At 38.2% G+C, this 27,574-nt stretch overlaps 3 protein-coding genes across 3 annotated transcripts; 2 read left to right on the forward strand and 1 right to left on the reverse strand.

Moving 5' to 3' along the window:
- Positions 1-3,727: 3,727 nt before the first annotated feature.
- On the forward strand, positions 3,728-4,759 carry LOC142632877 (uncharacterized). Its single transcript, XM_075807198.1, has one exon. The coding sequence runs from the start codon at positions 3,728-3,730 to the stop codon at positions 4,757-4,759; it is 1,032 nt and encodes a 343-aa protein (XP_075663313.1).
- A 110-nt stretch (positions 4,760-4,869) lies between these two features.
- On the forward strand, positions 4,870-6,822 carry LOC142632879 (uncharacterized). The gene is made up of 4 exons (XM_075807199.1): positions 4,870-4,936; positions 5,045-5,193; positions 5,437-5,705; positions 6,141-6,822. Exons 1-4 carry the CDS (start codon positions 4,870-4,872, stop codon positions 6,820-6,822), a joined length of 1,167 nt encoding a protein of 388 aa, XP_075663314.1.
- A 4,069-nt stretch (positions 6,823-10,891) lies between these two features.
- LOC142632880 (beta-amyrin 11-oxidase-like) lies at positions 10,892-11,994 on the reverse strand. Its single transcript, XM_075807200.1, has 3 exons — positions 11,970-11,994; positions 11,497-11,564; positions 10,892-11,206 (listed from the first exon to the last, which is right to left on the reverse strand). Exons 1-3 carry the CDS (start codon positions 11,992-11,994, stop codon positions 10,892-10,894), a joined length of 408 nt encoding a protein of 135 aa, XP_075663315.1.
- Positions 11,995-27,574: the final 15,580 nt, after the last annotated feature.

The raw sequence follows: 27,574 nt of genomic DNA on the forward strand, positions 1-27,574 counted from the left end.
ATTTTAAAACATTTTTTTATAATAAAAGCTATCACCTCTTTCAATTGACTGATTGTTCTCTCCAATAACCACTTATCATATCATAAGTTTATAGAAAATATTGGAAAAAAAGGTTTAGAGCTTTAGTATTTTTCATTTTTAATATAAATAAAAATAAAAATAAAATAATATAAATTTAGAGATTGTTAAAGTACTGATATGATCTATCAATATATATTGCATATAAATAATAAAAGAATAATATAATCACCAATCCTATTATATAAGCTACTTTTGTCTTTACCTGGAACTTTACTAACAAAGAAGAGGAAAACTCAAACAGGGCAAACTCTAAAAGGCTAAAACACAAATTGAACAAAACACTATTATCAAGTGAAAAACACTTCCCATGAATCAACAGATTGGTTGAGGCCACCCATACACACAAACATTACACTATGGGCTAGTACCAAACTATCAAGAACTTTGCCTACAATCTAGATGATATATTATGAAAGAGGTATATCTAAACCAAACCCAAAATTTAGATAAATGAAATAAACAAGCAAATACATTTACTAAACCACAATACATTAACAAAATAAATAAACAAATAAAAGATAAGGATCTTAGAAGACCAACCTTTTGGGTTTGATTATGATGATTGGGAGAAAGAGAGAGAATGAACAATAGATGGAGGTAATGGCATTTTCTTTTTTTCTTTTTCTTTTTTAGTGAAATAGGAGTGTTAATTTGGTGAGGGGGCAAGGGGGGCGGGGGATTGAAAAAAAAAAAGGGTGGGGGCGCTTGTTTTTTAGTGAAAGGGAGAGGGAGAGGGAGAGGGAGAGTGCTAGGGAGCTAGTGTTTTGTCTTTTTTTTAAAATTTTTTTTTATACTAAAATATAAAAATGATATTGTGTGGTTTTCTTTTTTATAAAATAATAATAATAATAATAAGGCATGGCTGGGTTTGTTTTAAATCAATGTACCTATATTTATTTATTTATTTTTATAACAAAACTATGTATTTCATTTATGACAACCACGCCACTTTTTTTTTTGTAGTTGTTGACTTCTTGTCACTTTGAAATATTACTTTTTATTAAATATTATTATTAATAAAAGATAGAAACACTATGAAATCTCACTTCTTGCAATTTTTTTTTTACATCAAGTTTTCTTTTTTGATAAAAGAAGATAGATTGTTTATTTATTCAATATCTGAATTTAAAATAGGAAAGAGAGATGAGAGACATTCTTCACATCAGGCAAAACTTGAATGTAAATGTGACTTGTGGATGATTTAAGAAATGAAGATGTGGATGTAGTGAAGGGATTACTTACTATGTACCTACAATTTTTCAGTTTTCCAATGGGTCATAGACCCAACTTCAATGTTGACCATGTTTGACCAAATATTGACCAATTTTGACCAAGTTTTGGAAACTTTGACTATTCATTTTTCACAATCCGACCATCTAATTTTTGTCATACTTTACAAACACCAATATATCACCACGTTCTTCCAATCCAACGGTTAGATTTTGGATTTAAGTCTAGAACATTATGGACATGTGTCATTGTACCAACACATCAAGAAATTTTGATTGGTCACGTTCTCACAATCCAATCATTTGATTGAACTCAAAGTTCATCAAAACAAATATTTTATCACACTCTTTCAATCCAACGGTCAAATTTTAAATCAAATAATGGCATAATATGGAAGCATGTTGTTGTATCCAATTATCATGAAACTTCAATCACTAAAAATATTCAATACTCTTTCAAGAGAGTTATAGACTATATAAACATTACTAAGAATTAAGAAAATGATCTAAAAGACAACCCAAAATCTACAAAATGACCATAATGGATTTGTATGTGACTTTTGATCACCTTGTTTTGCTATTTTAAAACTTGAAACTGATAAAAACTTGAAAATCAAGAAAACCTTAAAACACTAACTAATACCCAAAACCCACTTAAAACCTCCTTGATCAACCTAATTTGATCAAATCTAGTGGTCCTGGAACCAACTTTGAAGTTTGACCACAGATTGAACAAGTTTAATAGACTTTGACGAATTTTTGCATGATTTGACTACTCTGTTCTCACAATTTGACCGTCTGATTGTCACTGTAATTTACAAACACAAATATTTCACTACATTCTTCCAATCCAACGGTCAGATTTTGGATCTCTATCTGATTGCATGATGGACACATTGTTGTACCCACCTAATGAGAAACTTTGATTAACCCTGTTGACACAATCTGACCATCTAAAATGGCTGAAGTACGCCATCAAAGCTAGGAGATGACTGAAATACCCATAAACTTCTAAAATAACCAAAACACAACCCAAAACCTACAAAATGACCAAAGTGCCCCTCAAAGCTTTAAGATGATCAAAATACCTTTTACCTCTAAAATGACCAAAATAGCCCTTAAGTACTTGGAGGGTCTCGAAAAATGTTTTTGTGCAGCTTTTAAAATTAAGATTGAGGAAAATTCACCATTCAAAGAAAATCACCATTTTTTTATGGCCATAGGTATGTTGGAAATCACCTTTATTGTGACGGATTTACCTTACCATCACTAATACTTTCTTTTCTTAAGAAAATTTTAACTATTAACGACAACCAACATGTTCGTCACAAATAACAAATGCAATATGTAGTGATGGAAAAAAAAAACGTTAAACACATAAGGGCATGAATTCCCCCTTTGAAAAAAATTACCATTGTCGACGACTTAGGTCCATCGCAAATCTTATTTATAGCGAGGGATCCAAGTCCATCACTAATATTTCTTTTAAAACAAATTAACTATTTACGACGGTCAACATGTTCGTCGCAAATACAAACTGAATTAGAAAAATAAAAAATAATAATTGTGATGGATAAATGTCATCACAAATGTGAAAACTAAGGGGGGAATTTTCCCTCCAAAATATTTTACTAGTTTCGATGGCTTTATGTTTATCGCTAATATTCTCTTTTATATTTATGATGGAAGAATGTTTGTCGCAAATACTAACACCATAAAAAAAAAATATTTTTGGTATTTTTGTCGCATGAAAGCCGTCACAAGTGTTAATAGTTTCGATGGTTTTTCTTCGGTCTTCGTAAGTAATACTTTATTAGTGACGAATATTTTTATTCCGTCGCAAAAAGTAAGGCGGGAACACTTCCCTCCAAAAAAAAAATCATATTTTTGACAAAAATAATAGGCATTTTTGACAGACTTATATTGCCATCACAAATGTTTTAATATTTGACGAGTAATTATCAACGAAAGAGACTTGCCGTCGAAAAAGCTAGTTTTTCCGACGGCTTTTTGTAGTCGTCGAAAAAGTTTCGTCGCAAATAGCAATATTTTTTGTAGTGTTTGTTGGAGTCCATTCCTTATCATGATCAGATCATACACTCTATACAAGGAATGATGCCAAGTGGACTAGTGATTACAAGTGGATGCACATGTGTCATAGCTAGGTAGTGCTTAGCTGTAGCAACTTTTTCCAGAAAATCCGGAGATGTAGTTATTCAGCTTTGTACATAACTGTGTATATAAGGATAGGTAGAGTGGTTTTGTATTCATTCATTCATTATTTGTATTCATTTGCAATCAATGGAAGGATAGTTTCTATTTAGAGAGAGTGTTTTTTATATGGTATCAGAGCACAATTATTCTCTCTAGAATCTTCTCTCTCTTTCAATTTCTTCTCTCAACTTTGAGGTCCTTCAATGGCGTCCTCAGAAACTGATGTTCCCTCAAATTCACACAACACACAATCCCCGCATGCAAATGCAAATTCCAATGGTGGTTCTAATGCTTCTAATCCGTATTTTCTCAGTTCCATTGAGAATCCAGGAAACACACTTGTCACTCAGCCACTGCTTGGAATGCGCAACTATCAGTCTTGGTCTAGAGGAATAGTTCTTGCTCTCACTGCCAAGAAGAAAATTGGCTTTATTAATGGAAAGATTCAGAAGCTAGATGTTGATTCAAATTTGTATGAGGATTGGGAAAGCTGCAACACCATGGTTCTTTCATGGTTGATCAACTCCATGCATGTTGATGTCTCTAGCAGCATCATGTATTGCGAAACAACAAGAGAGATGTGGTTGGAGTTGCAGCATGTGTTTTCACAAGGTAATGGTCCTAAGGTGTATGATTTACAGAGGGGAAATTCTCACATGTCTCAGAATCACATATCAGTCACTGAGTATTATACAAAGTTCAAACGATTGTGGGATCAATTGTTGAATTTTGAGTCTCTTCCTGAATGTTCTTGTGGAGCAATGAAGATCTTGAATGCTTCGCATGAAAAGACGTATGTCATGAGGTTTTTGATGGGCTTGAATGAGAATTATGAGACTCTAAGAAGTCAAATTCTCATGTTAGAGCCATTCCCTTCAATGAGCAGAGTTTACTCTTTGGTGCTTCAAAAAGAATTTCACAAGCATATTGGTCATGGAGCTGCTGGATCCTCTCAGTCAGATACTATGACTATGTACACCAATTCCAAAGGAAAATCCAATTTTAATTGGAACAAAGGTAATGGTAGGAAGGAGAGGCCTTTTTGCACACATTGCAACATGCAAGGGCATACAATTGATAAATGCTATAAATTGCATGGGTACCCTCCTGGTTACAAGCCTAAAGGGAAGTCTGACGCTAATCAAGTCTCATGTAATTATGTCAATGGAGCAGACAGAGCCATGGTTCCACAAATCAATGTCCTATTTCCAAGAAAAAATGGGAGCGACTTCTAGCCTTTCTCAACTCTGGAAGTACTAATTTAGGAGTTGGTTTTGGGGATGCATCTCATGCTGCAAGTGTAAGTTTTTTTTGCATGTATACTGGTGTGGAAGGGCTGACTAGTATGGCATCTGATATGGTGGGTACTTTTGCTTCACCCAATCCCAATACTAATGCTGCTTTAATGTCAGGTACAAACCCTCATATACCTTTTCTTCCTAGTCTAAAGCATTCAGTTTTCTCAGCCAATATTGTAGATAGGAATGCCTTTAATAGTTGAGATTGGGTGATTGACACAGGAGCAACAGACCACGTGGTGCATTCTTTATCATGTTTTACTACTGTTGCAGCTACTGTAAACACCTTTGTTAATTTGCCTAATGGTGAAATAGCCTTAGTCATACATGTAGGAACTGTTAGGATTTTAGAAAACCTCATTCTCACCAATGTATTGTGTGTTCCATCATTCAGTTTTAACCTACTTTCTGTTAGTCAATTGTCTAAAACAACTCTTTGTTGTCTAATTTTCTTTGGCAACATGTGTTTCATCCAAGTTCTTGCTCATTGGAGCACAATTGGTCTAGGTAGGGAGGTCAAAGGCCTTTATCTACTGCAAGCAAGTGTATCAACCTCATCTACTTGTTTTTCTTCAGCTAGTTTTGTTAATTTTGTTGTAAATGCTGTTGTTCAGCCAGAAATTTGGCATTCTAGATTAGGGCATTTTTCAAATGCCAAGTTGGCTTTGATAAGGAACACTAATGTACATATTGACAATGCTAATAAAGTGTTCAATTGTGAAATTTGTCCATTGGCCAAGCAGAAAAGGTTGCCCTTTGCTATAAGTACTCATGTTTCAAATGAATGTTTTGATTTGATTCATTGTGATTTGTGGGGTCCCTTTTTTGTTCTTACTGTTGTTGGCTGCAAGTTCTTTGTAACCATTGTGGATGATTGCACAAGGTGCACTTGGGTTTATTTGCTCAAGCATAAGTCTCAATCCACTTTAGAGCAATTTTGCACTATGGTTGAAACACAGTTTTCTAAGAAGATTAAAACCATTAGAAATAATAATGGTACTGAATTCATCATGTTTGATTTTTTTGCTAAAAAAGGCATACTACATCAACTTAGTTGTGTTCAAACCCCTCAACAAAATGCCATTGTTGAAAGGAAACACCAACATATTTTGAATGTGGCAAGGGCTCTCCAATTTTAGTCTAATATTCCTTTGAAGTTTTGGGGGCATTGCATCTTGACTGCTGTTTACTTGATAAACCCCTTCTTCAGTTTTGTCAAATAAAACTCCTTTTGAGGTGCTTTTTGGTTTCAAGCCAACTTATGATCATTTGAGAGTGTTTGGGTGTCTTTGTTATGCCTCAACTCTTTCAAATAAAGGTCTAAGTTTGCTCCTAGAGCTAGGAAATGCATTTTCTTAGGATATCCCTTTGGTGTTAAAGGGTACAATGTTTTGGATTTGAACAGTAATACTGTTTTCACTTCTAAAGATGTGACTTTCCATGATTTTTTTTTTCCTTTTTCTGCTCAAGCTACTGATTTCATAGATGCTTTTATTCTTTGGGTTGATACTACTATTGAAAGTGATTTGGGTACTTTTGTTACTCCTGTTAGTATACTTGATGTAACACTTGATTCTTCAAAGTCCTTTCCCATATCTGATCATCCTTATCTTCCTGAACCTATTTCAGAACCTTTTGCTCATGATGTTTCTTCTAATGATTCCATTTCCTTGTCAAAATCTGTTCCTAACCCCCTTGCAAATCCACCACCAATTAGAAAGTCTACTAGAGTTCATAAAACTCTAGTGTATTTGCAAGATTATGCTTGTACTGCAGCACTTGCATCACCAAGCACAACTGCCACTTCTCATCCTTCAGGCTCACCTTATGACATTTCAGCTTGCTTAACATATTCCCATTTGGATCCTGCATACAAGTCCTACTTAATGACTGTTAGTGGGGGTCCTTCAACTCAATATTTCTCTCAGGCTGTTCTTGATCCTTTGTGGGGAGAGGCTATGGACAAAGAGATTCAAGCCCTAGAAGCCACTAAGACTTAGGTTTTAAACTCCCTTACCTCCTGGTAAGAAACCTATTGGATACAAATGGGTGTATAGGATCAAATTGCATGTAGATGGCAGTATGGATAGATATAAGGTTAGGCTAGTTGCTAAAGGTTATACACAAAGAGAGGATCTTGATTTCTTAGAGATTTTTTCTCCTGTTGCCAAAACAGTTTCAGTGAGAGTTCTTATTGCCTTAGCTTCAGCCAAAGGATGGCCATTACATCAACTTGACATCAATAATGACTTTCTCCATGGTGATCTTGATGAAGAAGTTTATATGGCCTTGCCACCTAGTTATCACAGTAAGGGGGAGTCGAATTCTGATTCTGTTGCAACAAGTCCTATGGTATGCAAGCTAGTTAAGTCTCTTTATGGTCTCAAGCAAGCTTCCAGGCAATGGAATGCCAAGCTTTTTGCCACAATCTTAGCTCTTGGTTTTGTCCAATCACAGGTAGATCACTCTTTATTTGTTCACTCTAATGGTTCTTAATTCATTGCATTGCTGATCTATGTGGATAACATGGTCATCACAGGCAATGATTCAGCTTGTGTTGACAGGTTGAAGAAGGTGCTAGATCAGAAGTTTGGAATCAAGGACCTTGGTTCACTCAAATATTTTCTAGGACTTGAGATTTCTAGAAGCCCTAAAGGGATTAGCATTAATCAAAGGAAGTATGCTCTTGATATTCTTAAGGAAGCTGGTATGATTGGTTGCAGACTAGCTAGAACACCAATGGAGCAACAACTAAAGCTGTCCAAAGGTGATGGAGAGTTGCTTAAAGATGCTGGACAATTTAGAAGATTAATTGGGAAGTTAATGTATTTAACTTTGAGCAGACCAGATATAACCTATGTAGTGCATAGGCTTAGCCAATTTTTGGCACAACCAAGGGTTCCACATATCAAAGTAGCCACCAGGATCCTTCAATACCTTAAAGGCACACTTGGTCAAGGAGTATTTTTTCTTGTAGAGTCAGATTTGCAGTTGAAAACCTTCTGTGATGTAGATTGGGTAGGCTGCCCTGACACCAGGAAGTCCCTAACTGGTTATTGTGTCTTTTTAGGTGATGCTCTAATCTCTTGGAGGTCAAAAAACAAGATGTGGTTTCAAGATCCTCTGTTGAAGTAGTGTATAGGTCTATGGCCACAACCACTTGTGAAAGCACTTGGTTATTGTATTTGTTGAGGGATTTACACATACCACATGATAAACCAGCATTGATACTATGACAACCAGGCAGCATTACATATCTCAGCAAATCTAGTTTTTCATGAAAGGTCAAATCACATTGAAGCTGACTGCCATATAGTGAGGAATAAGATCTTGGATGGCACACTTAAAACCTTCTATGTATCCACACGAAATCAGTTACCAGATATGTTTACAAAGGCACTTGGAGCTAAAATTTTTATGAGGCTATTGTCAAAACTGGGAGTGATTGATATTTTTACTCATAAGATTCAGTTTCCAAATTATGATAAGGAAAATGGAGAAGCAAGAGCTTTGCTCTTGAGGGGGAGTGTTAAAAGTAATGCTAAATCAAGTGCATGTCTTCAGCAACAACAAGTATGCAAGCATGAAACTAGCAGTAAAAGTCAGGGGGAGTTGCAGGGCAGTGTGCATTAGGGAGCAGCTCAGCGTGCATCAGGGAGCAGCTCAGCATGCATCACAGGAGCAAGAAAGCCTGCAATTGAATGCAGTACATAGTGCACCTCAGTATCAGAAGCAAAACAAAGATGCAAGCCTAAGTGACGAAGACTTAGAAGATTTGTTGGAGTCCATTCCTTATCATGATCAGATTATACACTCTATACAAGGAATGATGCCAAGTGGACTAGTGATTATAAGTCGATGTACACGTATCATAGCTAGGTAGTGCTTAGCTGTAACAACTTTTTCCATAAAATCCGGAGAGGTAGTTATTCAGTTTTGTACATAACTGTGTTTGTAAGGATAGGTAGAGTGATTTTGGGTTCATTCATTCATTTGTATTCATTTTCAATCAATGAAAAGATAGTTTCTATTTAGAGAGTGTTTTTTATATATCTGATATATTGGATACTTTCTAATCAACTATATATTGATGACGTCTGTTAACTGTAATTGCGACAAAACTGTAATGATCATTCAACTTGAAACTATAATGACCATTCAACTTGAAATAGTAGCAAATGCACCCGCTTCTTTCTCTCAATAGTCTACTGATTTGCCATGAATTTTGAAAATTATGGTTTAGTTCTATACCTTTATACTCGACTCTTTGATAGCCAATCGGAAGACCATTGCTACAATGTTATCCACCCTTATTGTCTCTTCTACCACCTATATCCAAAATTGTTAGTCCAAAAAGTTTTTCCTGTCATTATTTGTATACAAATCAATGTCCAGATGTAAAATAGAGCAAAAGAATCAAGAGAAAGGTGATCGGAATATACTAAAATTTAGTAGATTATAGTTTCTTTCTCATTTTAATATATTCCATCTACCTTCTCTTCTATTCTCCACTTCTCTATGCCTCAGCTCAAAACATACGATAAGCAATGCATCGAAACCTTGTTTGTGCATTTCATTTTAGAGACATCTTCACTTGTGATGAAATCACTACTCTTATTCTTGCTTACAACCATGTTCTCCTCGTGCAATTTAGGATAAAGTTCAGATGCAGGGATGAAAATTTTGCTTTCCTCTCTCTCTCTCTCTCTCTCTCTCTCTCTTAACGTTAAACTAAGATATTGGATGGTCATACGCGTAGCTTTCCAAGGACTTTAGGGCTAGAAAGCACCGACACGGCTACAGGGTAGCCATACCGGAGTTTGACGCGGGTTGCGGTGGGCAACGCCATTGCTTGCGTGTCGGGAATTTTTTTTTTTTTTTTGGTTTCTGGATTCGTTGATTCGGCTCTGATGCGCTCCGAATCGGGTTGATTCAGGCCGAATTGGATCGTATTGGCCGAATATTGGTACTGAAAAAAAAAAAAAAAACCTTTTTACGTTTCATACAATTTTTGTTAAATGAAACGATCCCGTGGCAACAGTCACTAACACGTCGTTGGTTTCTTGAAGGAGCCCACCTCCTCACAGTTGGTAGCTTCGCTGTTATTTTGCTTCTTCTTTTGCGTTTTTGTGTTCTCTGCTTCTTCTCTTCTTCTTTTTCAATCCTTTGCGTGTAGTGACTATAGTCTGCCTTCATTGCCTTCTATTGATTTATTGTTTAATAGTTAATACTTTAATTTCTTTTAGTTTTGTGAGCCCTTCACACATGAGTCACTTATTGGGAATGCTGAAAGTTTCAGCCTTTAGTCATTTGTGTTGTCTTTTAAGCCACCCCACTCCACGTGGCTAACCTATGTCGCACCATTTTTAATTTTTTCTTATTTTAATTTTAATTTTATCATTACTCTTGTTATAATCTAAAAAATAATTATTAATTTATTATTATTATTGAATGATATTTGGGATTTGGGCTTGATAAGTTTGAAATTTTAGCTGAAATATGAACTTATAATTATAAAATTCTTAAAAATTTATATGGGTTTTGATGAATAACCTACAATATATAAAAAAATAGCTATAATCCGAAATGGCATACCAAAACAGATTGGTACCGAAATAATCCCTTCCAATTAACAAACTGAAACGGGTTCCGAAATAGTATTCAGAACATTGGTTTTTTATTTTGTGCCTCTCTGACCAAACACGTGAACCATGAGCCACATCTTTCCTTTTTTTTTTTTTTTTTTTTTAATGGGAAGCTACATCTATTTTAATACCTGCTACATATATCCTTTATTTTGTTTTTGGGCTGACCAAATTCGTGAGCCACATCTTTTTTTATTATTTATTTATGGGAAGCCTCATCTATTTCAATACCTCTGTCAATAATTCAAGTGTCAAAAACTTCTGTGTACTTATTATTATTATTATTATTATTGTTGTTGTTATTATTATTATTATTATTATTATATGATTTTTCTATTATTATTATATAAAAAAGCATGCTTAGCAAATATAAAATATATAAATAAAAATATGTTTAATAATTTTTAGTCGTCGCACCCACACCCTATTTTTTCAAAAATTGCAGAGTCTTGCACCTGCACTCGTACCTGCACCCGAATTTGGAAACACACCTGTGCTTCATAGCTTTAGGGAACTTCGCAAGATAACATATGGACCACATTGATGCAAGGCTAGTAGATTCATATCTAGCAATGACGAGGCCGACAATGTTGTCTAGCACCTCTTGGTCACTTAATTTGTTATCTTCTTCATCTCGAATCTGCATCAGCCCATCCATGAGATCATTGATTTCAACTCCATTTTGCTTCTTCTTCTCTTCTAGTTCTCCCAAATATATTGCCACAAGCTTCTTCCTGCACTGTAAAATTACAAAATTGTAATTTTTTAGTGCCATACCATAGGTTTTAGAATAGAACCTTATATGTTTTTATAACGATCGGCAACTCAAATTTGCTAACAAGTTTCAGAACCAGTTACTTGAAAAATAATAAAATGGATATTATTCTTAATGCATATATACCTATCTCAAATATGAGCATGATCTTATTCTTGAAAAGAGTGAAACTTTAGAAAAACTACAAACGAAGAACATGATAGTATATGTGAAAATATATATGCTGTATAATTATATCAAAACAGTGATACCACCTGAAGAGCATGGTGACGAGCAGTTCTGGGAATGTTGAGTGGATATGCCCTAACTCCAGGAACCAACCCTGCAAACAACTTGTTAGAGATATATTAGACATATTAGCCAAATGTCATAGGCCCAAGCCCACTTTTGCCTGTACTAGTAGTCTAGGGTTTAGTCGCCTATATATACTCATGTTGGGATTCATTGTAATACAGGTTTTTGTACTACACTCTTATACAATAAAGATGTAACCCTTAAGGGATTCCTCTGTGGATGTAGGCCGTGTGTTCTTGATGTTCCTATTCTATGCTTCCCCTTCCACATCCACTCTAGTATATACAACATGGTATAACACATCGCGTTGCTAATAATAATATATTCAACATGGCATCAGAGTCAAACTTCGTTCTAGGTGTCAAACAAACGTCTCTAGCAAGCAAAGAAGATTATCATGTGCAGACCACCATTTGAAGTCACACAGGCTTGCCTGCTGGATCTAGACTCCACGGCATCTTGCAACTACCATGGCTATGCGTTGTGTCAAAATCCCAAGCAAATCCAAGCCTCGCCTGATGAAACCAACACCGCAGATGTGCTCCACGACCTCCCGCAATCAAAACCTAGAAATCCAGTCACTCGAAACCTTGCCACACGCCTCCACGCGCCGCAGTTGTCTTTGGAAAATTCCCACGCGCCACCATAGAATCCTTACTTCCAGATCGTCTTCTGGGCACACGCACCGACCTATCGGCCTTGACGTCTGCCGATCTATGAATCACAAAAATCTGGTCCTTATTCGAGCCCGCACATGCGCTCACGCGCTTCTTGGATTCTCGCCGTCAAACCCGCACTCTTGTAACAGAAGCACGCGCCGGTAATCTTTGTCACACACCAACCACGTGTTGAAAATCTCTGGTGATGTCATCATGACATCATCCAATGATGTCATCAGCCACGCAAGCACAACCACGTCAGCCCTAATCTTTGTCAGTGCCACATCATAGGATGAGTTAGCATCTCTGCTGTTCGATACGTGACCCGACCCGGAAACTTGGAACCGACCCGGACCATGTGCCGTTGACTTTGGTTGACCTTGACTTTGACCTTTTTGGGTTTGACTTTTGCGTTGCTTATTGACCAAAAGCCAAAATTTCCGAAAAGGGCCAATTTTGCCCAGTTTTTCGCGTAGATTCCAATTTTGGACTCTGTTTCTTCATTTGAAGCTCCAAAATTGGTCAATTGGCATATTCTTCATTGTGGTTTCTTCAAAGGCATTCTTCAAGGCATCTCTAAGGGATCTTCTCATTCTTATCCAACCTCAAGCCTTCATTGAGCTTCCGCCTTGAGTTTGAGGGAAGGTGTTAGAGATATATTAGACATATTAGCCCAATGTTATAGGTCCTAGCCCAATGTTATAGGTCCAAACCCACTCTTGCTTGTACTAGTAATCTAGGGTTTAGTCGTCTATATATACTCATGTTAGGATTCATTGTAAACAGGTTATTGTACGACACTCTTATACAATAAAGATGTAACCCTTAAGGGATTCCTTCGTGGATGTAGGCCGACAAGACTGAACCACGTAACCCTCGTGTTCTTGATGTTCCTATTCTAGGCTTTCCCTTCTGCATCCACTCTAGCATATATAACATGGTATAACACATCACGTTGCTAATAATAATATATTAAACAGCGTTGCTAATAATAATAATATATTCAACACAACTTATCCATGTTGTCGAGATGAGGCCCTAGTTCAAAACTTACAAATAATTTTCCAATGTTCTTGAACGTCAACTGCAAGCGTGAGACATGGAATTGATTTGTAACTAATTATTACACTAATATGTGCATGACTGCATGAGAGAAACCACAATAAATCTTCATCACACTTATATATATATATATATATATATATATATATATATATATATATATATATATATATATATGAGTTGGGTTCAAGTTACACCCGGTGTAACTCTAAGCAATGTTACACCACCTAATGACTTGTTATTGAATTAATATTTTGAAAATCCAACCGTTGAATTACATGTTTTATATGTTTATAACATGTATGCCAATTTTCATATCAATCAGATGCTATTTACTATTTGATCCATAAACTCATATTTTATGCATTATTTTAAACTACAAAAATTTAAATTTTAACAATTGATTGATGACATGGATATTAATTTTTGATCACCTTGAAATTTTGCAAGCATAAAGAATATACAAAGATAATGTAATCTAACAGTGAATTTTTTAATATTTGCATCTAATTAAAAAATATTGAGTAGTGTAACATTACTTAGAGTTACACCAGGTGTAACTTGAACCCAACTCTTTCTCTCTCTCTCTCTCTCTCTCTCTCTCTCTCTCTCTCTCTATATATATATATATATATATATATATATATATTGACCAAAATTAAGAGTAATTATAATCAAATTATGAAAAGCATTAAAAGAATCATGACACAACGCACATGAGTATATATGATTTTTCTTTAAAAAAATTAACCATATGGGAAAAAAAAAGTTACACAATAATTAATCATATCATCATATGTTTTAAATATTTTACCTTCTTGGTTTCATCATATGTGTTGATTTTACCCTTCTGAGCCCAGGATTAAAGTGCAGCTACCATGCGGGGTTAGACATGAAGAGCGATGCACTGGAGAGCATCAGGCCAGTTAATGCTATTTGATACAAAGCTTCTAAGCCTGGAATGGGACTTTCCATGAACTGATACTAGAGAATTAGGGCCTACGATATCCAAATTTGGCCATTGCAACATAAAGTTTTCATCTGATTGGAATATAAACTTGTTCACTGATGGGAAGCATGCAATGATGGACGGTGAACTAGGGCTGGCCCTTCCCTTAGGCGAGTTAGGCAATCACCTAAGGCCTCCAAGTGGAAGGGAGGCCCCCAAATTTAAAAAATAAGAAAAGGGTAGTAGGGAAAAAAAAATTTCGTATCAGATTTAAACAAAAAAAAAAATAGTATCAGATTTAAACCAAAAAAAAAAATTAGTATCAGATTAATTACAAAATCCGGTTAAACATTATTATCCTCTGGACAAACTAAAAATCATCCGGATAAACTACAAATCTAGTCTAAGAGATTAACAATCAAACAATCACAAATCAAAACAAATAAAACAATTCAAACCCTAAAAATTTTACCTTTCTCAGTTTCTCTCTGCTCTCTGCCTCTCTCTGATTCTGCACTCCACTGTTCACTACTTCATCTGAATCTGCTCCGCATTCCATCATCTGAATCTGCTCTGCGTTCCCTCATCTGATTCTCCACTCCATTGTTCGTCTCTCTGAATCTGCTCTGCGTTCCCTCATCTATGCCTCCCTCATCACTTCTCATATGTGTTCACTTCATCTTCTAATCTTCAGGTATAAATTGTTAAGTATAAATATTTGGATTTTTGGGTCTAGTTTGGGCCTTTAAGTTTTTGTTTTAAAATTTTATGATTCGGGCCTTTTTATTTGATGATTTTGCTGTATTTATAATTATTCTAATTCAGCCCTTTTTTATTTTGGTTATAGATAGGATTTGTTTTGTGTTTTTTTTTTGTGGGTGGGTATTATAAACTAATAAGCCTAATGTTATAGTTGTACTTAAATTTTTGTTATGCTTGTGCTTATTATTTTTTTAAAATTTTAATCTTGTGTTATATATATATATATATATATTTTAGTTAGTGGTAATATATTAAATAAGTCATTATTTATGCAGGTTGAGATTGCTAAAAACTTGTTATTGTTCGGTGAAACTACAACAATACTTTCTATATAAATCAGGTTCTATTTCTCATTTGCTCTACACTTGAAAGTTATTTTTTATTTTAGTCTTTATAAATATATTGTTTGATTAGAAATGTCTACTAGAAAATATGCATCTGGATATGAAAAACTTAAAAAAAAAAAAAAGAAGAAGAAAAATTAATTGAGTCTAAAACATGATCAATGGATAAATTTGTTATTAGTAATAAACAAAATATAACACAAAATTTTCATAAAAATATCACAAATGAGCAAGAAATTCACCAAGAAATTCACTAAATTATATAAAAAGATTAGATTCATTTCCAAATACATGCATTGCTTATAGGATTTTACTAACAATATCTGTTACAGTAGCTTCTCCAGAAAGAAGTTTTTCAAAATTTAAATTAATAAAATCATATCTAAGATCAACAATGTCCCAAGAAAGATTAAATGGATTAGCTATATTATTGATTGAAAATGAGATGTTAGAAGAACTTGAATACAAAATTTAATTAGTCAATTTGCATCTCAAAAGGCAAGAAAAATAGATTTTATATGAAATATATTATAATATAAAAATATTAAATAAACATTAATTTAATTAATATATAGGTATAAAAAAGGCCCCATTTTTAGTTCCTGCCTTAGGCCCCAAAATGTCTAGGGCTGGCCCTGCGGTGAACCGAACAAGTGGGTTCTATACAGTCCTACTCCATCACCATACCTGGTCATAGTGTTGCATGTCAAAGAAAATATTGAGGGAGTAAAGGTTTGACTCCAATATATTGGAACTAACACAATTCAGGCACACAGCAAAAATTGGACACAAGTTTGTATTGTGCCGACTCCAGTGTATTAGAGCACTAGAGGTAAGCTAAGTTTCATTGAGGAGTAGAAAAAGATAAAGTTAGAAACGGAAAAAATAAAAAAATGCAAAACAAAAACAAAAAAAGAGAACGAAAGTTTAATAATCTTCCATTAAAGATTCACCAACCAAACATGACATGGATGACAACTTTTGTGTAAGAGATGTTACTCTTAGAAGCTTAATTAAGCAAATGGATGGAGGCCCTACCTAGTCCTTAACAATAAAGGTAGGCCACAAACTACAACAAGTTCATGATATAATACTTTGAATTAAGCTTGATATGCAATTTTGTTTGGTGATGATCTTGAGCTCAATTTGTGTTTAAAATAAAATTAAATAAACATTTTTGAACACTTTTAGTACTTGGTTTGGTTTGGCTCATTTACAACCTTATTTGATAGTTCAAAGACATATTTAACAAATCACAAAATTGTTTTATTTTAGTTTTAAATCAATCATAAGATAAAAAGCTACTTTAACTTTGAATTAGTTTTGATTTCTACATAGTTTGTTAAAACCATTCATAGTTAAGGTTTTTTTTGGAAAATTTAATACTAATTTTGGAAGTTGAAATAACTTTATTTGATAAACATATTTACTACATTTTTACAAACTATTGGAGTAGAAAATTCTTACTGGTTTTCATTTGGGCCCACTACTGATACCATTTTTTTACTTCCTTAATAACCACTCACTACATCGGTAGTTTGTAATATAATTTTTAACTTAATCATTTTCCTAAACATAAAAGATTAAAGTTTGTTAAATAAAATATTCATAGTTGGCCTAATTTTGTGGATTGTCAAATGCTTTTAAACCTATTAAGAATGACACCCCTACTATATATGAACATTGGTGGATATAGAAAATAAAAAACACTCACTAAGTGTGCATTTGGCATTGGCTTAAAAAGTAGGTTTTTTTTTTTCTTCACAAATTTAGCTTATTTTTTCTACTATTCATGAGTCCATTGCACTTTTTAGTACTATTTGTAGATCCCACTGTACTATTTCAGCTACTCTTACTTTATCTACAGTACTTTCAGTAAAAAGTTTATCTACAGTACTTTCCCACTGTCGTATGCTCGGTTACTCTCTCAGTCTTACCTCTCGAAATGTCTAACCCCTTTTCCCCCTTTTCTTCATATATTTATAGCTTAAAGATAGTGGATTGAGTCATGATTGCCTTCTGATTCCACTTGTGTGACCGGGGCCCAATTTCATTATTTCTAACAGAAAGATGCTTTGTTGGGAATTGGAGCTAGGACATTGGGATTGGTGCTGGCTGCCGAAAGTTGCTCGGCAGCAGGGTCTCCCAAGGCACTCCCGTTTTGCCGAGGTATGACTAAGCAGCATCGGTGCACCTACTTACTATGGAGACCGTCCTGTCGTGCACCGAACTTCCAATGATAGCCTGATGCCTTTGGGCCGCTTTATAGTTGCCCGTGAGAAGTAGTGGGCCCATGGCTGAGTATTGTTCATAGGCCCATTCAAATTTGGGCCTGGGGGTAACGGGCCCCTTGTCGTATGCCGTACAATAGCCCCCCTTGATTTGTTTCCGACGTCCAGGAACAAATCAAGGACCTACGTCACCTTATGAACCGTTCCTCGAGGATGCGAATCGTCAGTCATTAATGGAAGACAAGACAACAATTATTTTTTTGGAAAAACGTAATGACAGCTTGTCACATCCGACGGTAATTATGACCAGACGGTTCGTGAACCAAGGCTCGCGTGTGGAAGTTGCAAAAAGTAATTCGAAAAGGTTTTCCCACCCCAATCTTTAATAATTGTTTCTCCTCTATAAATAATAACCCTCCTCCATTCGGACGATCTTCTCATTTCTTCATCTTTTTGAGTTCCTCATTACTAAGCATATATTCTCCTATCGAGCATAGATTCTCCCACCAAGAGCACATTTCTAGAACCCACAGTAAGTTTTTTTGCTCATTCCTTACCTTTGTTTAGTTACCTTTTTTTATTCTAGTGTTAGAAATGGGTTTTTCTCATCTCCTTAGAATTGAGGCTGCCTTAGCCAATTTTAGGGCTAGGTTTGCCATTCTTCCGGACGTAGATGTAGCATACTATCATGAAGAGAATATCGCCCTTGAGTGGTGTCCTCAAGTAGTATTTTTCCCTTTAATGTCTATTTTAGAGGGTGGGGTTAGGTTCTCCATAGATCCTTTGATACTTAGGACACTTAGGATTAACGGATTGTGCCCCGATGAACTTCCACCAAATTTCTACCGAGTAGTGAGCTGCGTTATTCGGCTAAACAACTTATGCGAGCTACATTTAAACCAACATGATATAAACTACATGTACAGTTTGTGCGGTAAGGAGACGTCGGGATACTATCTAAAAGTTAGAGACACTCGGGTGTGGCTAATATCATGCCTCCCCGATTCTAACAGAAACTCGACCGGAAAGTTTGTTCGGGTGAGCGGTAATTGGCATGCCAATGAGCTCACTTGCCCGACTTCACCCCGAGATGTTGGTTGGTATTGTTTATATCGGATTTATTTTTATCATACATTATTTTACGGTTCATTTTTAATCACCTCACTATTTTTTTATATACTTATAATTTTTATTTATGGTGATGTAGACGATAAAAAATTCAAACCGGACGTCAACATCATACACATGCGGGACCTGAAATTTTTACTTAGGTCAGAAATCATTGTGTATTACGACGGCCAATTGCGGGCTTCCCATCTCATCCTCGGGTGTACTCCTATATATACAAGTTACCAGGACCCCAGGCAAGCCCTGACTATTGGTAGTCCTCTGTTGTCCTACATAGATGTCTGGCACTGAGGGTTCTTTCCACCAGGTCTGACAGTAGGTGAAGCTCAAGACCTTGGTTCCCAGTTAATCAGAATGGGCTCCCTAGTACTAGTAAGAGACGGATCTGCTGACACTGTCTTTCACGGTCTTGCCGAGCATATTCCAGTTGAGTAACCCCTTGAAGGAGTTCAGGTTGCCCAGCAAGTAGAAGTTGAATCAGTTGACTCTTTAGGAGCCGAAGCTGAAGACCTAGGTGACGCAATGGTGGTACGCCACAACGTGACTGCTGACCAGTTCTTGCCCGGTAGGTGGCCAATTGTGCAACAACAAGCTCCTCCCCCTTCTACTCCCCAAGGTCGTAAGAGACCTTGAAACGCTGGTCATCATTCCGAGGGGCTTGAGGATGTGCCCCCAAGGACTCCTCCCACACCTACTACTTCTGTCGTTACTATTCAGGAGCCTGTCACGAGCACCTGTCCACCCATGCAGGTGGAGTCTAACGTGGCTTCTTCTTTAGCCCCACTTGCTGTTGCATGGTAGGGTGTTTTTATGCTCGGAGACGTACCTCTTCCTATGACTTCCAGCTTAAGGAATTGGTTTACCAATGAGGGTGGTTGGATTGCTTGGAGCCTCGGGCAAGCTTTGCAACTGTCGGAGGACATGCACTATTTTACGGATGGTAGTGACAAGGCGGTAGCGGTCAGACTTCAATGGCACACTATTGTGGTAATATTTAACCTTTACTTACTGACTTGCTGCTTTAGTACTTTTTGGTTTTTCTCCCCCTACCCCCACCCCTTTTTTATTTACACACCCTTGTTGTTCTGTTAGGCCGTTCAACTGGCATACATGATGGAAGATTGGCTAAAAAGTGCAGCAGAGGAGGCTGACAAGGAAAAAGCTCTAAAGGAAGTTGCTGAGGCTACGGTAAGGGAGAAGAACACAGCCGTGGAGAATGCCGAAGAGAGGACGAGAGCAATTGAGGGAGCCCAAACACTAGCTGAACAAAAGGTGGCAGAGATGGCAGCTAAGCTGGAGGAGGTTGAGCTCAGATTGGCTGGGGCCGAGAATATAAATTCAGCCCGAGACAAAGAGATTGCTGAGTTGAAAGTCGCGTTGGAGGAGAGTGAAACAAAATGGTATAACGCAGGCTTTGTAGTCGCCGAGAACTTGGCTGAGCTGATTATGTTCCAATCTCAGCGATACGGGTTTGGTGAAGGATGGATGGCAGCAGTGCTGGCCATGGGAGTTCCCGAGGACTCACCCTTCAAAAATCCTGACCAAATCCCATACCCAGAACCCCCTCCTCCAGTTTAAAACCCTAGAGATGTTGAAGAAGAAGATACCCTGAGCATGAGGGAGCTTATGCAAGAGATTGATTCTCATGCCGAATTGATTGATCTTGAGATCACTAGTGACCCTAATGCCATGCATAGTTCAGCTCAACCTCAGCTTCTAGACCCCAATGTTCAGCCGACCATTGATGTTCCCCTAATTTAGCTAGACTAGCCGTGAAACCCCGTTAGAAGAGAACAATTTATTTCTTTCCATTGCTATTCCCTTTATTTGCTTTTCTTTAATTAGTTTATGGTCACTAAGATGTGGTGACGAGACAGATTTATCTCGGTTTAGAGAACTAATAATTTTACTCTTTCACAAATATTTAAGGTTATTATGGCTTGTTGACCTTGCACAATTTAAATTATTTCTCTTTCTTCGTTTTACTGACACGGCCTTGTAGTGGTTAGCATTTTATGTTCTATGAAGTTTTTTTAGCTAGATTTCCATATTAGGAAATGAGATAAGGTTTTCACCTGTTTGGTGACTGAGGCCGACCTGAATTTAGGTCTTAGTCCTTAGAAGATTTTGACTATAAGACTTCTACCTGATCGGTAACCGAATCATGCCGAGCCATAGTTACTACTTTTAGAAAGTTTAACTGTGGGATGTCACCCTGGTCGGTAACCAGGGATCGAACCGATCTTAAGGTTTCTATCCTTAGAGAGTTAATTATAAAGTTTCCACCTGGTCGGTAATTGGGATCGAACTGAGCCTAGGTTTCTGTCCTTAGAGAATTTGAAGTATAAGGTTTCCAACTGGTCGGCGACGGGGATCAAACCGAGCCAAGGTTTTAGTCCTTAGATAGTTTTAAGTATAAGGTTTCCACCTGGTCGGTAATCGGGATTGAATTGAGCCTAAGTTTCTGTCCTTAGAGAGTTTTAAGTATAAGGTTTCCATATGGTCGATGACCGGGATTGAACTGAGCCAAGGTTTCTGTCCCTAGAGAGTTTTAAGTATAAGGTTTCCACCTAGTCGGCGACCAGGATCTAACCGAGCCAAGGTTTCTGTCCTTAGAGAGTTTTCAATATAAGTAGATTCAAGTAGCAAATTACAAACATTATATAAATATATATTATCGTTCACATGTTAGTTCATACATAGTCCAAATCACTACACCTCACACGGCTAATGATAAAACTTTCTTAAATTCTGAACATTTTACGGTAGAGGAAGCGGTCTTTCCTCCATGTCCTCCAGATAGTATGCTCTTGCTCCAGCAATGGCGGTGATTCTATACGAGCCTTCCCAATTTGGAGCTAGCTTCCCGGCATTGATATCCCACACACTCCCCACTGCTCTCTGTAACACAAGATCACTAGCACCAAACTCCCTTGTCCTCACATCTCTGTTATACTATCGAGCAAGTTTCTGTTGATAATCTGCCAAACGGATAGTTGCTACTTCTCGGCGCTCCTCTAACGAATCCAATTGTTTCACCATTAATTCTTCATTCTTGACTGAGGAAAAATCTGAAATCCTTGCGTTGCATAAAATTATTAATGCTGGTTTAACAGCCTCTGTCTTGTATGTTAAGGAGTAAGGAGTCTCACCTGTTGATCTTCTGGGGGTCGTTCAGTATGCTCACAGAACGTTCAGCAACTCCTCGGTCCACCTTCCCTTGGTCCCTTCCAGCCTTTTCTTTAAACCATTAACAATTACCTTGTTCGATGCTTCGACTTGACCGTTGCTCTGGGGGTATGCCGGGGTTGAATATCTATTCTTGATGCCGAGGTCGTTACAGTACTTACGAGAAGTAGGGGTGTCCACGGGTCGGTCTAGGTCGGGTTTATGCTCAACCCGATAGAACAAGAAGACCCATTGCCGATCGCAAAAACCCACGGGTCAAGTTCGATTGGACTCGCTTGGTCGGTGGTCGAGTCGGTCGAAGATGCTGCAAGAGGTTCAAATCGGTAGCAAACTACATTTTTTTAGCTGGATATTTACCATATTTGAGTAAAACCCACTAGATCTGAGCAAAATAACACCAGATCTTTGCTAGCTTTGAGAAAAACCCACCGGTTCTTAGTAAAAAAATTACCAAATTTTGGTTGGATTTGAGAAAAACTCACCAAATCTATGCTGTATTTGAGGAAAACCCAGTAGATCATAGTTGGATATAAGCGAAAACGAGGAGATCTGACCAAAAACCATAAGATCTTCATTGAATCTGAGCGAAAATCAGTATGTTTTCACTGGATTGGAGGTAGATCTGGCCTTTAGTCGGTCGGATCGAGTGGCTCGAATTTTGGAGAAAGAGATCCGCCACCAAACCTGTTGGCATCAGTTTTGAACCTCTAAAACCCACTGCCGACTGCCTCTCTCCTCGGGTAGGACGGTTTTGGTTTAGGTGGCTTCAGATTAGACAGGTTTTGTGGGTCACAGGTGGGTGTGGACAACCCTAGCGGAAAGCTTGGCTATCAAATTGCAACCCATTATCTGACACTAGGGATTTTGGCGCTCCAAACCTGATCACTATGTTTTTCCTCACAAACTTCTTGATGTCCACATCCCGAATATTAGCTAGTGCTTCGGTCTCAACCCATTTGGAGAAATAATCCATTGTCACCAAGACGAACCTTCGGTTCCCCTAGCTTGGGGAAATGGGCCGATGATGTCTAGCCCCACTATGCGAATGGCCATGGATTACTAATGGGATTTAAGCTTCCTGTAGACTGATGTATCAATGAGGCGTGCTTTTGACACTACTCGCACCTTCAGACATAGTTGACAGCGTCTCTCTGCATTTTGTGCCACTAAAACCCTTGATTCATTGGTCGGTGAGCCAACGATTGTCCTTTGACAAGATAGCCGTATACGCCCTCATAGAGCTCGGTCAAGAGTCCATCAACTTTGTTGGGATGAAGACACAACAGGTAAGGTCCCCCAAAAAATATTTAGTACAATCTGCGATCTTCAGACCACCAGAACAGAATAGAAATTCTACGCACCCTTTCAGCTTCTTTCCCTTCACTTGGTAGAAAAATTTTGGCCCGAAATTCAATAATCGAGTCCATCCAACATGGCTTAGATACCGTAATGGCTGAGACATTCACTTTTATATCTATACTGGGCTCTTTCACCACTTTCACCTTAATCAACTGTGGCACCTCCTCGGTTAGTGATGATGCCAAAGTGGCTAAAGAATCTGCATGTCTATTTAGCCCTTGGGAGATTTAAACCAACCTCACCTTTTGAAACTTGCTCATTGTTTGCTTTACTAGCCCTAAGTAACCAACCATCCGAGGATCTTTGGCTTCAAAGCTACCCTGAACCTGACTAACAACCAATCGAGAATCCGAATACACTTCTAAATAAGTCGCTCCGAGTAAGGCTTCATATTCGGCTTCATTGTTTGACGCCTTAAAGCCCAACTTGAAAGAATGCTCCACTCTTATTCCATCTGGTGTCATTATAACAATTCTAGCCCCCGTTCCCATTGCACTGGATGCACCATCCACAAATACCCTCCAAGACCGGGCTTCCACATTGCACACAATCCTCGACTCCCTTCATAAGGTGAACTCTGCGACGAAATCCGCAAGAACTTGACCTTTGACTAAGCTTCTGGGCTTGTACTGTATATCAAATGAACCAATTTTGGTCCCTATTTGGCGATCTGACCCATGAAGTTAGCCCTTTTGAGCAAGGATTGCAATGTATACTCAGTCAATACATGCACCGTATGGGCTTGAAAATAATGCGGCAGCTTTCTAGTTGCATGCACCAACGCCAATGCCAACTTTTCTAGGGGTAAATACCTTGTCTCCGCATCAACCAAGGTCTTACTGACGTAATAGATTGGTTTTTGGACTCCTTGATCTCTCAGCAATACCGCACTTACTGCGTGCTCGGACACTGACAAATAAATAAACAAATCTTCACCCGCCTCCGGTGCAGGCAGATAATATCGGTGCACTTACTAGATACTTCTTCAGATCCTGAAAAGCTTCCTCACACTCCTCGGTCCACTGAAAGCCTCTCCACTTTTTCAGCAACTGGTAGAATGGACAGCACCGATCAGCAGATTTTGAAATAAATTGATTAAGCGTTGCCAACATCCCGGTCAGCACTTGCACCTCTTTTGGATTACTTGGTGGCTTAAATCACTCTATGGCGCTTATCTGGTCGGGATTCACCTCTATCCCACGGTGGGTGATCATGTAACCAAGGAACTTGCTAGCCCCCACATTGAAGACGCACTTATCGGTATTGAGACGTAACTTGTGCCGCCTTAGTACTTAAAATATATTTGCGAGATCACTGACATGCCCTTGATCTTCCTTGCTCTTTACCACAATGTCGTCAATGTAAACTTCCACCGTGTTGCCGATCTTTTCTCTTAATATTCTGGTCATCATCCTTTGGTAGGTGGCCCCTGCATTCTTTAGTCTGAACAGCATTACTGTGTAGTGGTCATCATTCTTTGGTAGGTGGCCTCTTGGTGCTCTGTGGCCAGAGCAATCTGGTGATAACCCTGAAAAGCATCTAGAAAACTCATCCTCAAGTGTTCGTATGTGCCATCCACAAACTAATCAATCTTCGGCACCAGGAAGGGATCTTTTGGGCACGCTAAGTTGAGGTCGGTAAAGTCCACATGTACCCTCCACTAACCGCTCTTCTTCTTCACCACCATGGTGTTGGACCGCCATTTAGGGAAAAAGACTTCTTTTATTTCCCTGGCTTCTTTCCACTTTTTAACCTCAAGTTTAACAGTTTCAACATGCTCTTTGGCTGACCTCCTCGGCTTTTGCTTTTTAGGCGAGAATGATGGATCAACATTGAGTTTGTGGGTTATAAATTCTGGATCTACTTCTGGTACTTCGTAAGGACTCCATGCAAAAACGTCCAGATTTTGGACTAACAACAACAACAAATTCACCCGATCCTCGTGCTTCATACTCGCTCTTATCTAAAAACTCCTATTTTCATAAGGCAATATGCTTACCATAATTAGATCCTTGGCACTGTCAGCCCCCTGTTGCTTTTAGGGCTCCTGTAATTGCTAAAAGGGACCTCTTCGGCAAGTTCTTTTTGCTTTATCCCCCTGTTCATAGCTACCACCAAGCATTATCTTGCTGCCTTTTGATCTCCTCTCACTACTACGACACCATGGTCGGTATGAAATTTCACCTTAACTTGCGAAGTGGATGGGACCGCCCCCATCGCGTGAATCCATGGCCTGCCAAGAATGGCCATATAAGGAGAAATTAAACTGACCACTGTGAAATTTACCATTACTTCTTTTCCTTCCATGTTCACTGGAAGTGAAATTTGCTCCTCAGTGACCACCATCTGGTCATCAAATCCCACTAGAGGCGTGTCATACTTGGACAAATCTTCAATCTTCAAACCCAGCCCTTTAAATAGATCAAGGTACATCACTTTAGCCCCATTTCCTTGGTCCACTAACACCCTTTTAACTATAAAACCGTTTATATGAGCAGTAACCACGAGCCATCATCATGTGGCTGAGTTGTTCCTTATGAATCATCATCATTAAACAAAATCGGCTTCGGAGGAGGCTTCATACTCTTTCCTAGTGGTTGATCTACTTGGTTACTTTCTTCTAACACCACAGCCAACACCCCCTTTCGTCAAGTTACTGGGGTGCCCATTGATGCCGCATGAATAACCTCTATCACTCCTAATGAGGATGGAACTGTGTTCCCTCGTGGCCTTGTGGTTTGCCCAATTTTACCACTCCTAGGCTCTAAGACAAATTCCATCAGATGCCCTGACTTCACTAGTTGCTTTAAGTGGTCCTTTAATATCCTGCATTGTTCGGTGGTGTGCCTCTTGTCCCGATGGTAAGTTCAATACAAGTTCTGATTTCTTCTTAATGGATCACCCCCCATTTTGTCGGCCACCAAAAATAGGGCTTGTTTTTTATTCGTTCTAAAATCTTATGCACGAATTCCTTAAACGCCACATTAACCTCCCCCGCCCGAGCACTAGGTTCTTGGATTCTCAACTCCCTCTTGGGCCTTAATTGGAAGCCCCCTTGCTGAGACTCCTTTGAATATTGTGACGTGGCTAGTGTGTTTCCCTTGCTTTGTCGTTGATCATCTTCCAGCCTTTTATATTCCTTAATGCGTCTCATAAGCTGTCTCATATCCTCGGAGGGTCTCATTGTCAACGATTCTTGTAGCTCTGAGTCATCCGGTAAGCCTAACCTGAAAGTACTTGCAGCAACTTTCTCATTACCCCCCAATCTCATTATACAACTCCCAGTACCTATTAGCATAGTTCTGAAGAGTCTCCCCTACTCCTATCTTCATAAAGAGCAATGCATCCACCGGTTGTGGTACCCGACTACACGTCATGAACCAAACTCCGAACTCTTGAATTAGCTCTCCAAAATTGTGAATTGACCCCTTTTGTAACCCATTAAACCACCTCAAGGCAGTGGGGCTAGAAAGAAAAACTTTACACATCAACACATCATTTTGATTGTATAGAGACATCATTTGGATATAATGACTAACATGCTCCACGGGATCTGTCTTCCCATCATAAGAGATGAATGATGGTCTACTAAACTTGCTCAGCATCTGAGCTTATTCCATCTCGTTCGAGAACGGTGATCGAGTTGTTCTACACAGCACATGACTCATAGCATCCATCACAACATTCTGAGGCCTACATCATTCAGGGGAAGCCGAGTCTCTGTCGACGAAATCCCGTGACTGGTCTCTAGACTGATGGGAACTAGATTGGCGGGATGCTTCCCCATGATTGGCCCTCACACTTACCGATTCTTTGGGAAATTCATCATGATCTCTTCTTCGGCGCCGGCCCTGTACCTCCTACTCTAGGTCCCTCACCACTCTACGCAAGTGCTCTAGCTCTTTTTTACTCTTGTCACACTGCTCTTGCTCGGAGACTTTAGATGCTGATCGATATGTCTGTGACGATCCCTCTCTTGAACTAGAGCGTCCTTCGTCCCGTTTGTGTCTACTATCTTCATTCCTTTTATACCTCCTTTCTCGCCAACTAGAACTCCGCAATGACCCTCTTGACCCACTATCGGCGTAACTTGCTGAGTGATGGTTGGACATGCTTAGTCACCTGAACCTTGACGAAACTACAGCTAAGTAGGAGAGTCCCACAGATAGCGCCAATTGTATGTACCCAATTTTCCACTAAGGGCTGGACCTAGTATCTGGGCTCATAAATTACTTGTTTAGTGGGTTTTGAGTATCCTACAATGGGTAGCTCCTGGGCAAGTTTAAGGAAATACCTAATATAAAAGCTAGTCTCTCCCTCTTTATCTCCCTAAAAGCTATCTCTCGTATGTTTGG

The sequence above is a fragment of the Castanea sativa genome, chromosome 4 (assembly GCF_040712315.1).
Source record: "Castanea sativa cultivar Marrone di Chiusa Pesio chromosome 4, ASM4071231v1".
Lineage (NCBI taxonomy): Eukaryota > Viridiplantae > Streptophyta > Magnoliopsida > Fagales > Fagaceae > Castanea > Castanea sativa.

Coding starts and splice junctions, on each gene's coding strand:
- LOC142632877 (XM_075807198.1), top strand. CDS start 3,728: ATGGCGTCCTCAGAAACTGATGTTCCCTCAAATTCACACAACACACAA.
- LOC142632879 (XM_075807199.1), top strand. CDS start 4,870: ATGGCATCTGATATGGTGGGTACTTTTGCTTCACCCAATCCCAATACT. Junction 4,937..5,044: donor TAATGCTGCTTTAATGTCAG/GTACAAACCCTC, acceptor TGATTGACACAG/GAGCAACAGACCACGTGGTG. Junction 5,706..6,140: donor ATTGTGGATGATTGCACAAG/GTGCACTTGGGT, acceptor TTTCAAATAAAG/GTCTAAGTTTGCTCCTAGAG.
- LOC142632880 (XM_075807200.1), bottom strand. CDS start 11,994: ATGCCGTGGAGTCTAGATCCAGCAG. Junction 11,565..11,969: donor GTGGAGTCTAGATCCAGCAG/GCAAGCCTGTGT, acceptor AGTTGTTTGCAG/GGTTGGTTCCTGGAGTTAGG. Junction 11,207..11,496: donor CTCGTCACCATGCTCTTCAG/GTGGTATCACTG, acceptor GTAATTTTACAG/TGCAGGAAGAAGCTTGTGGC.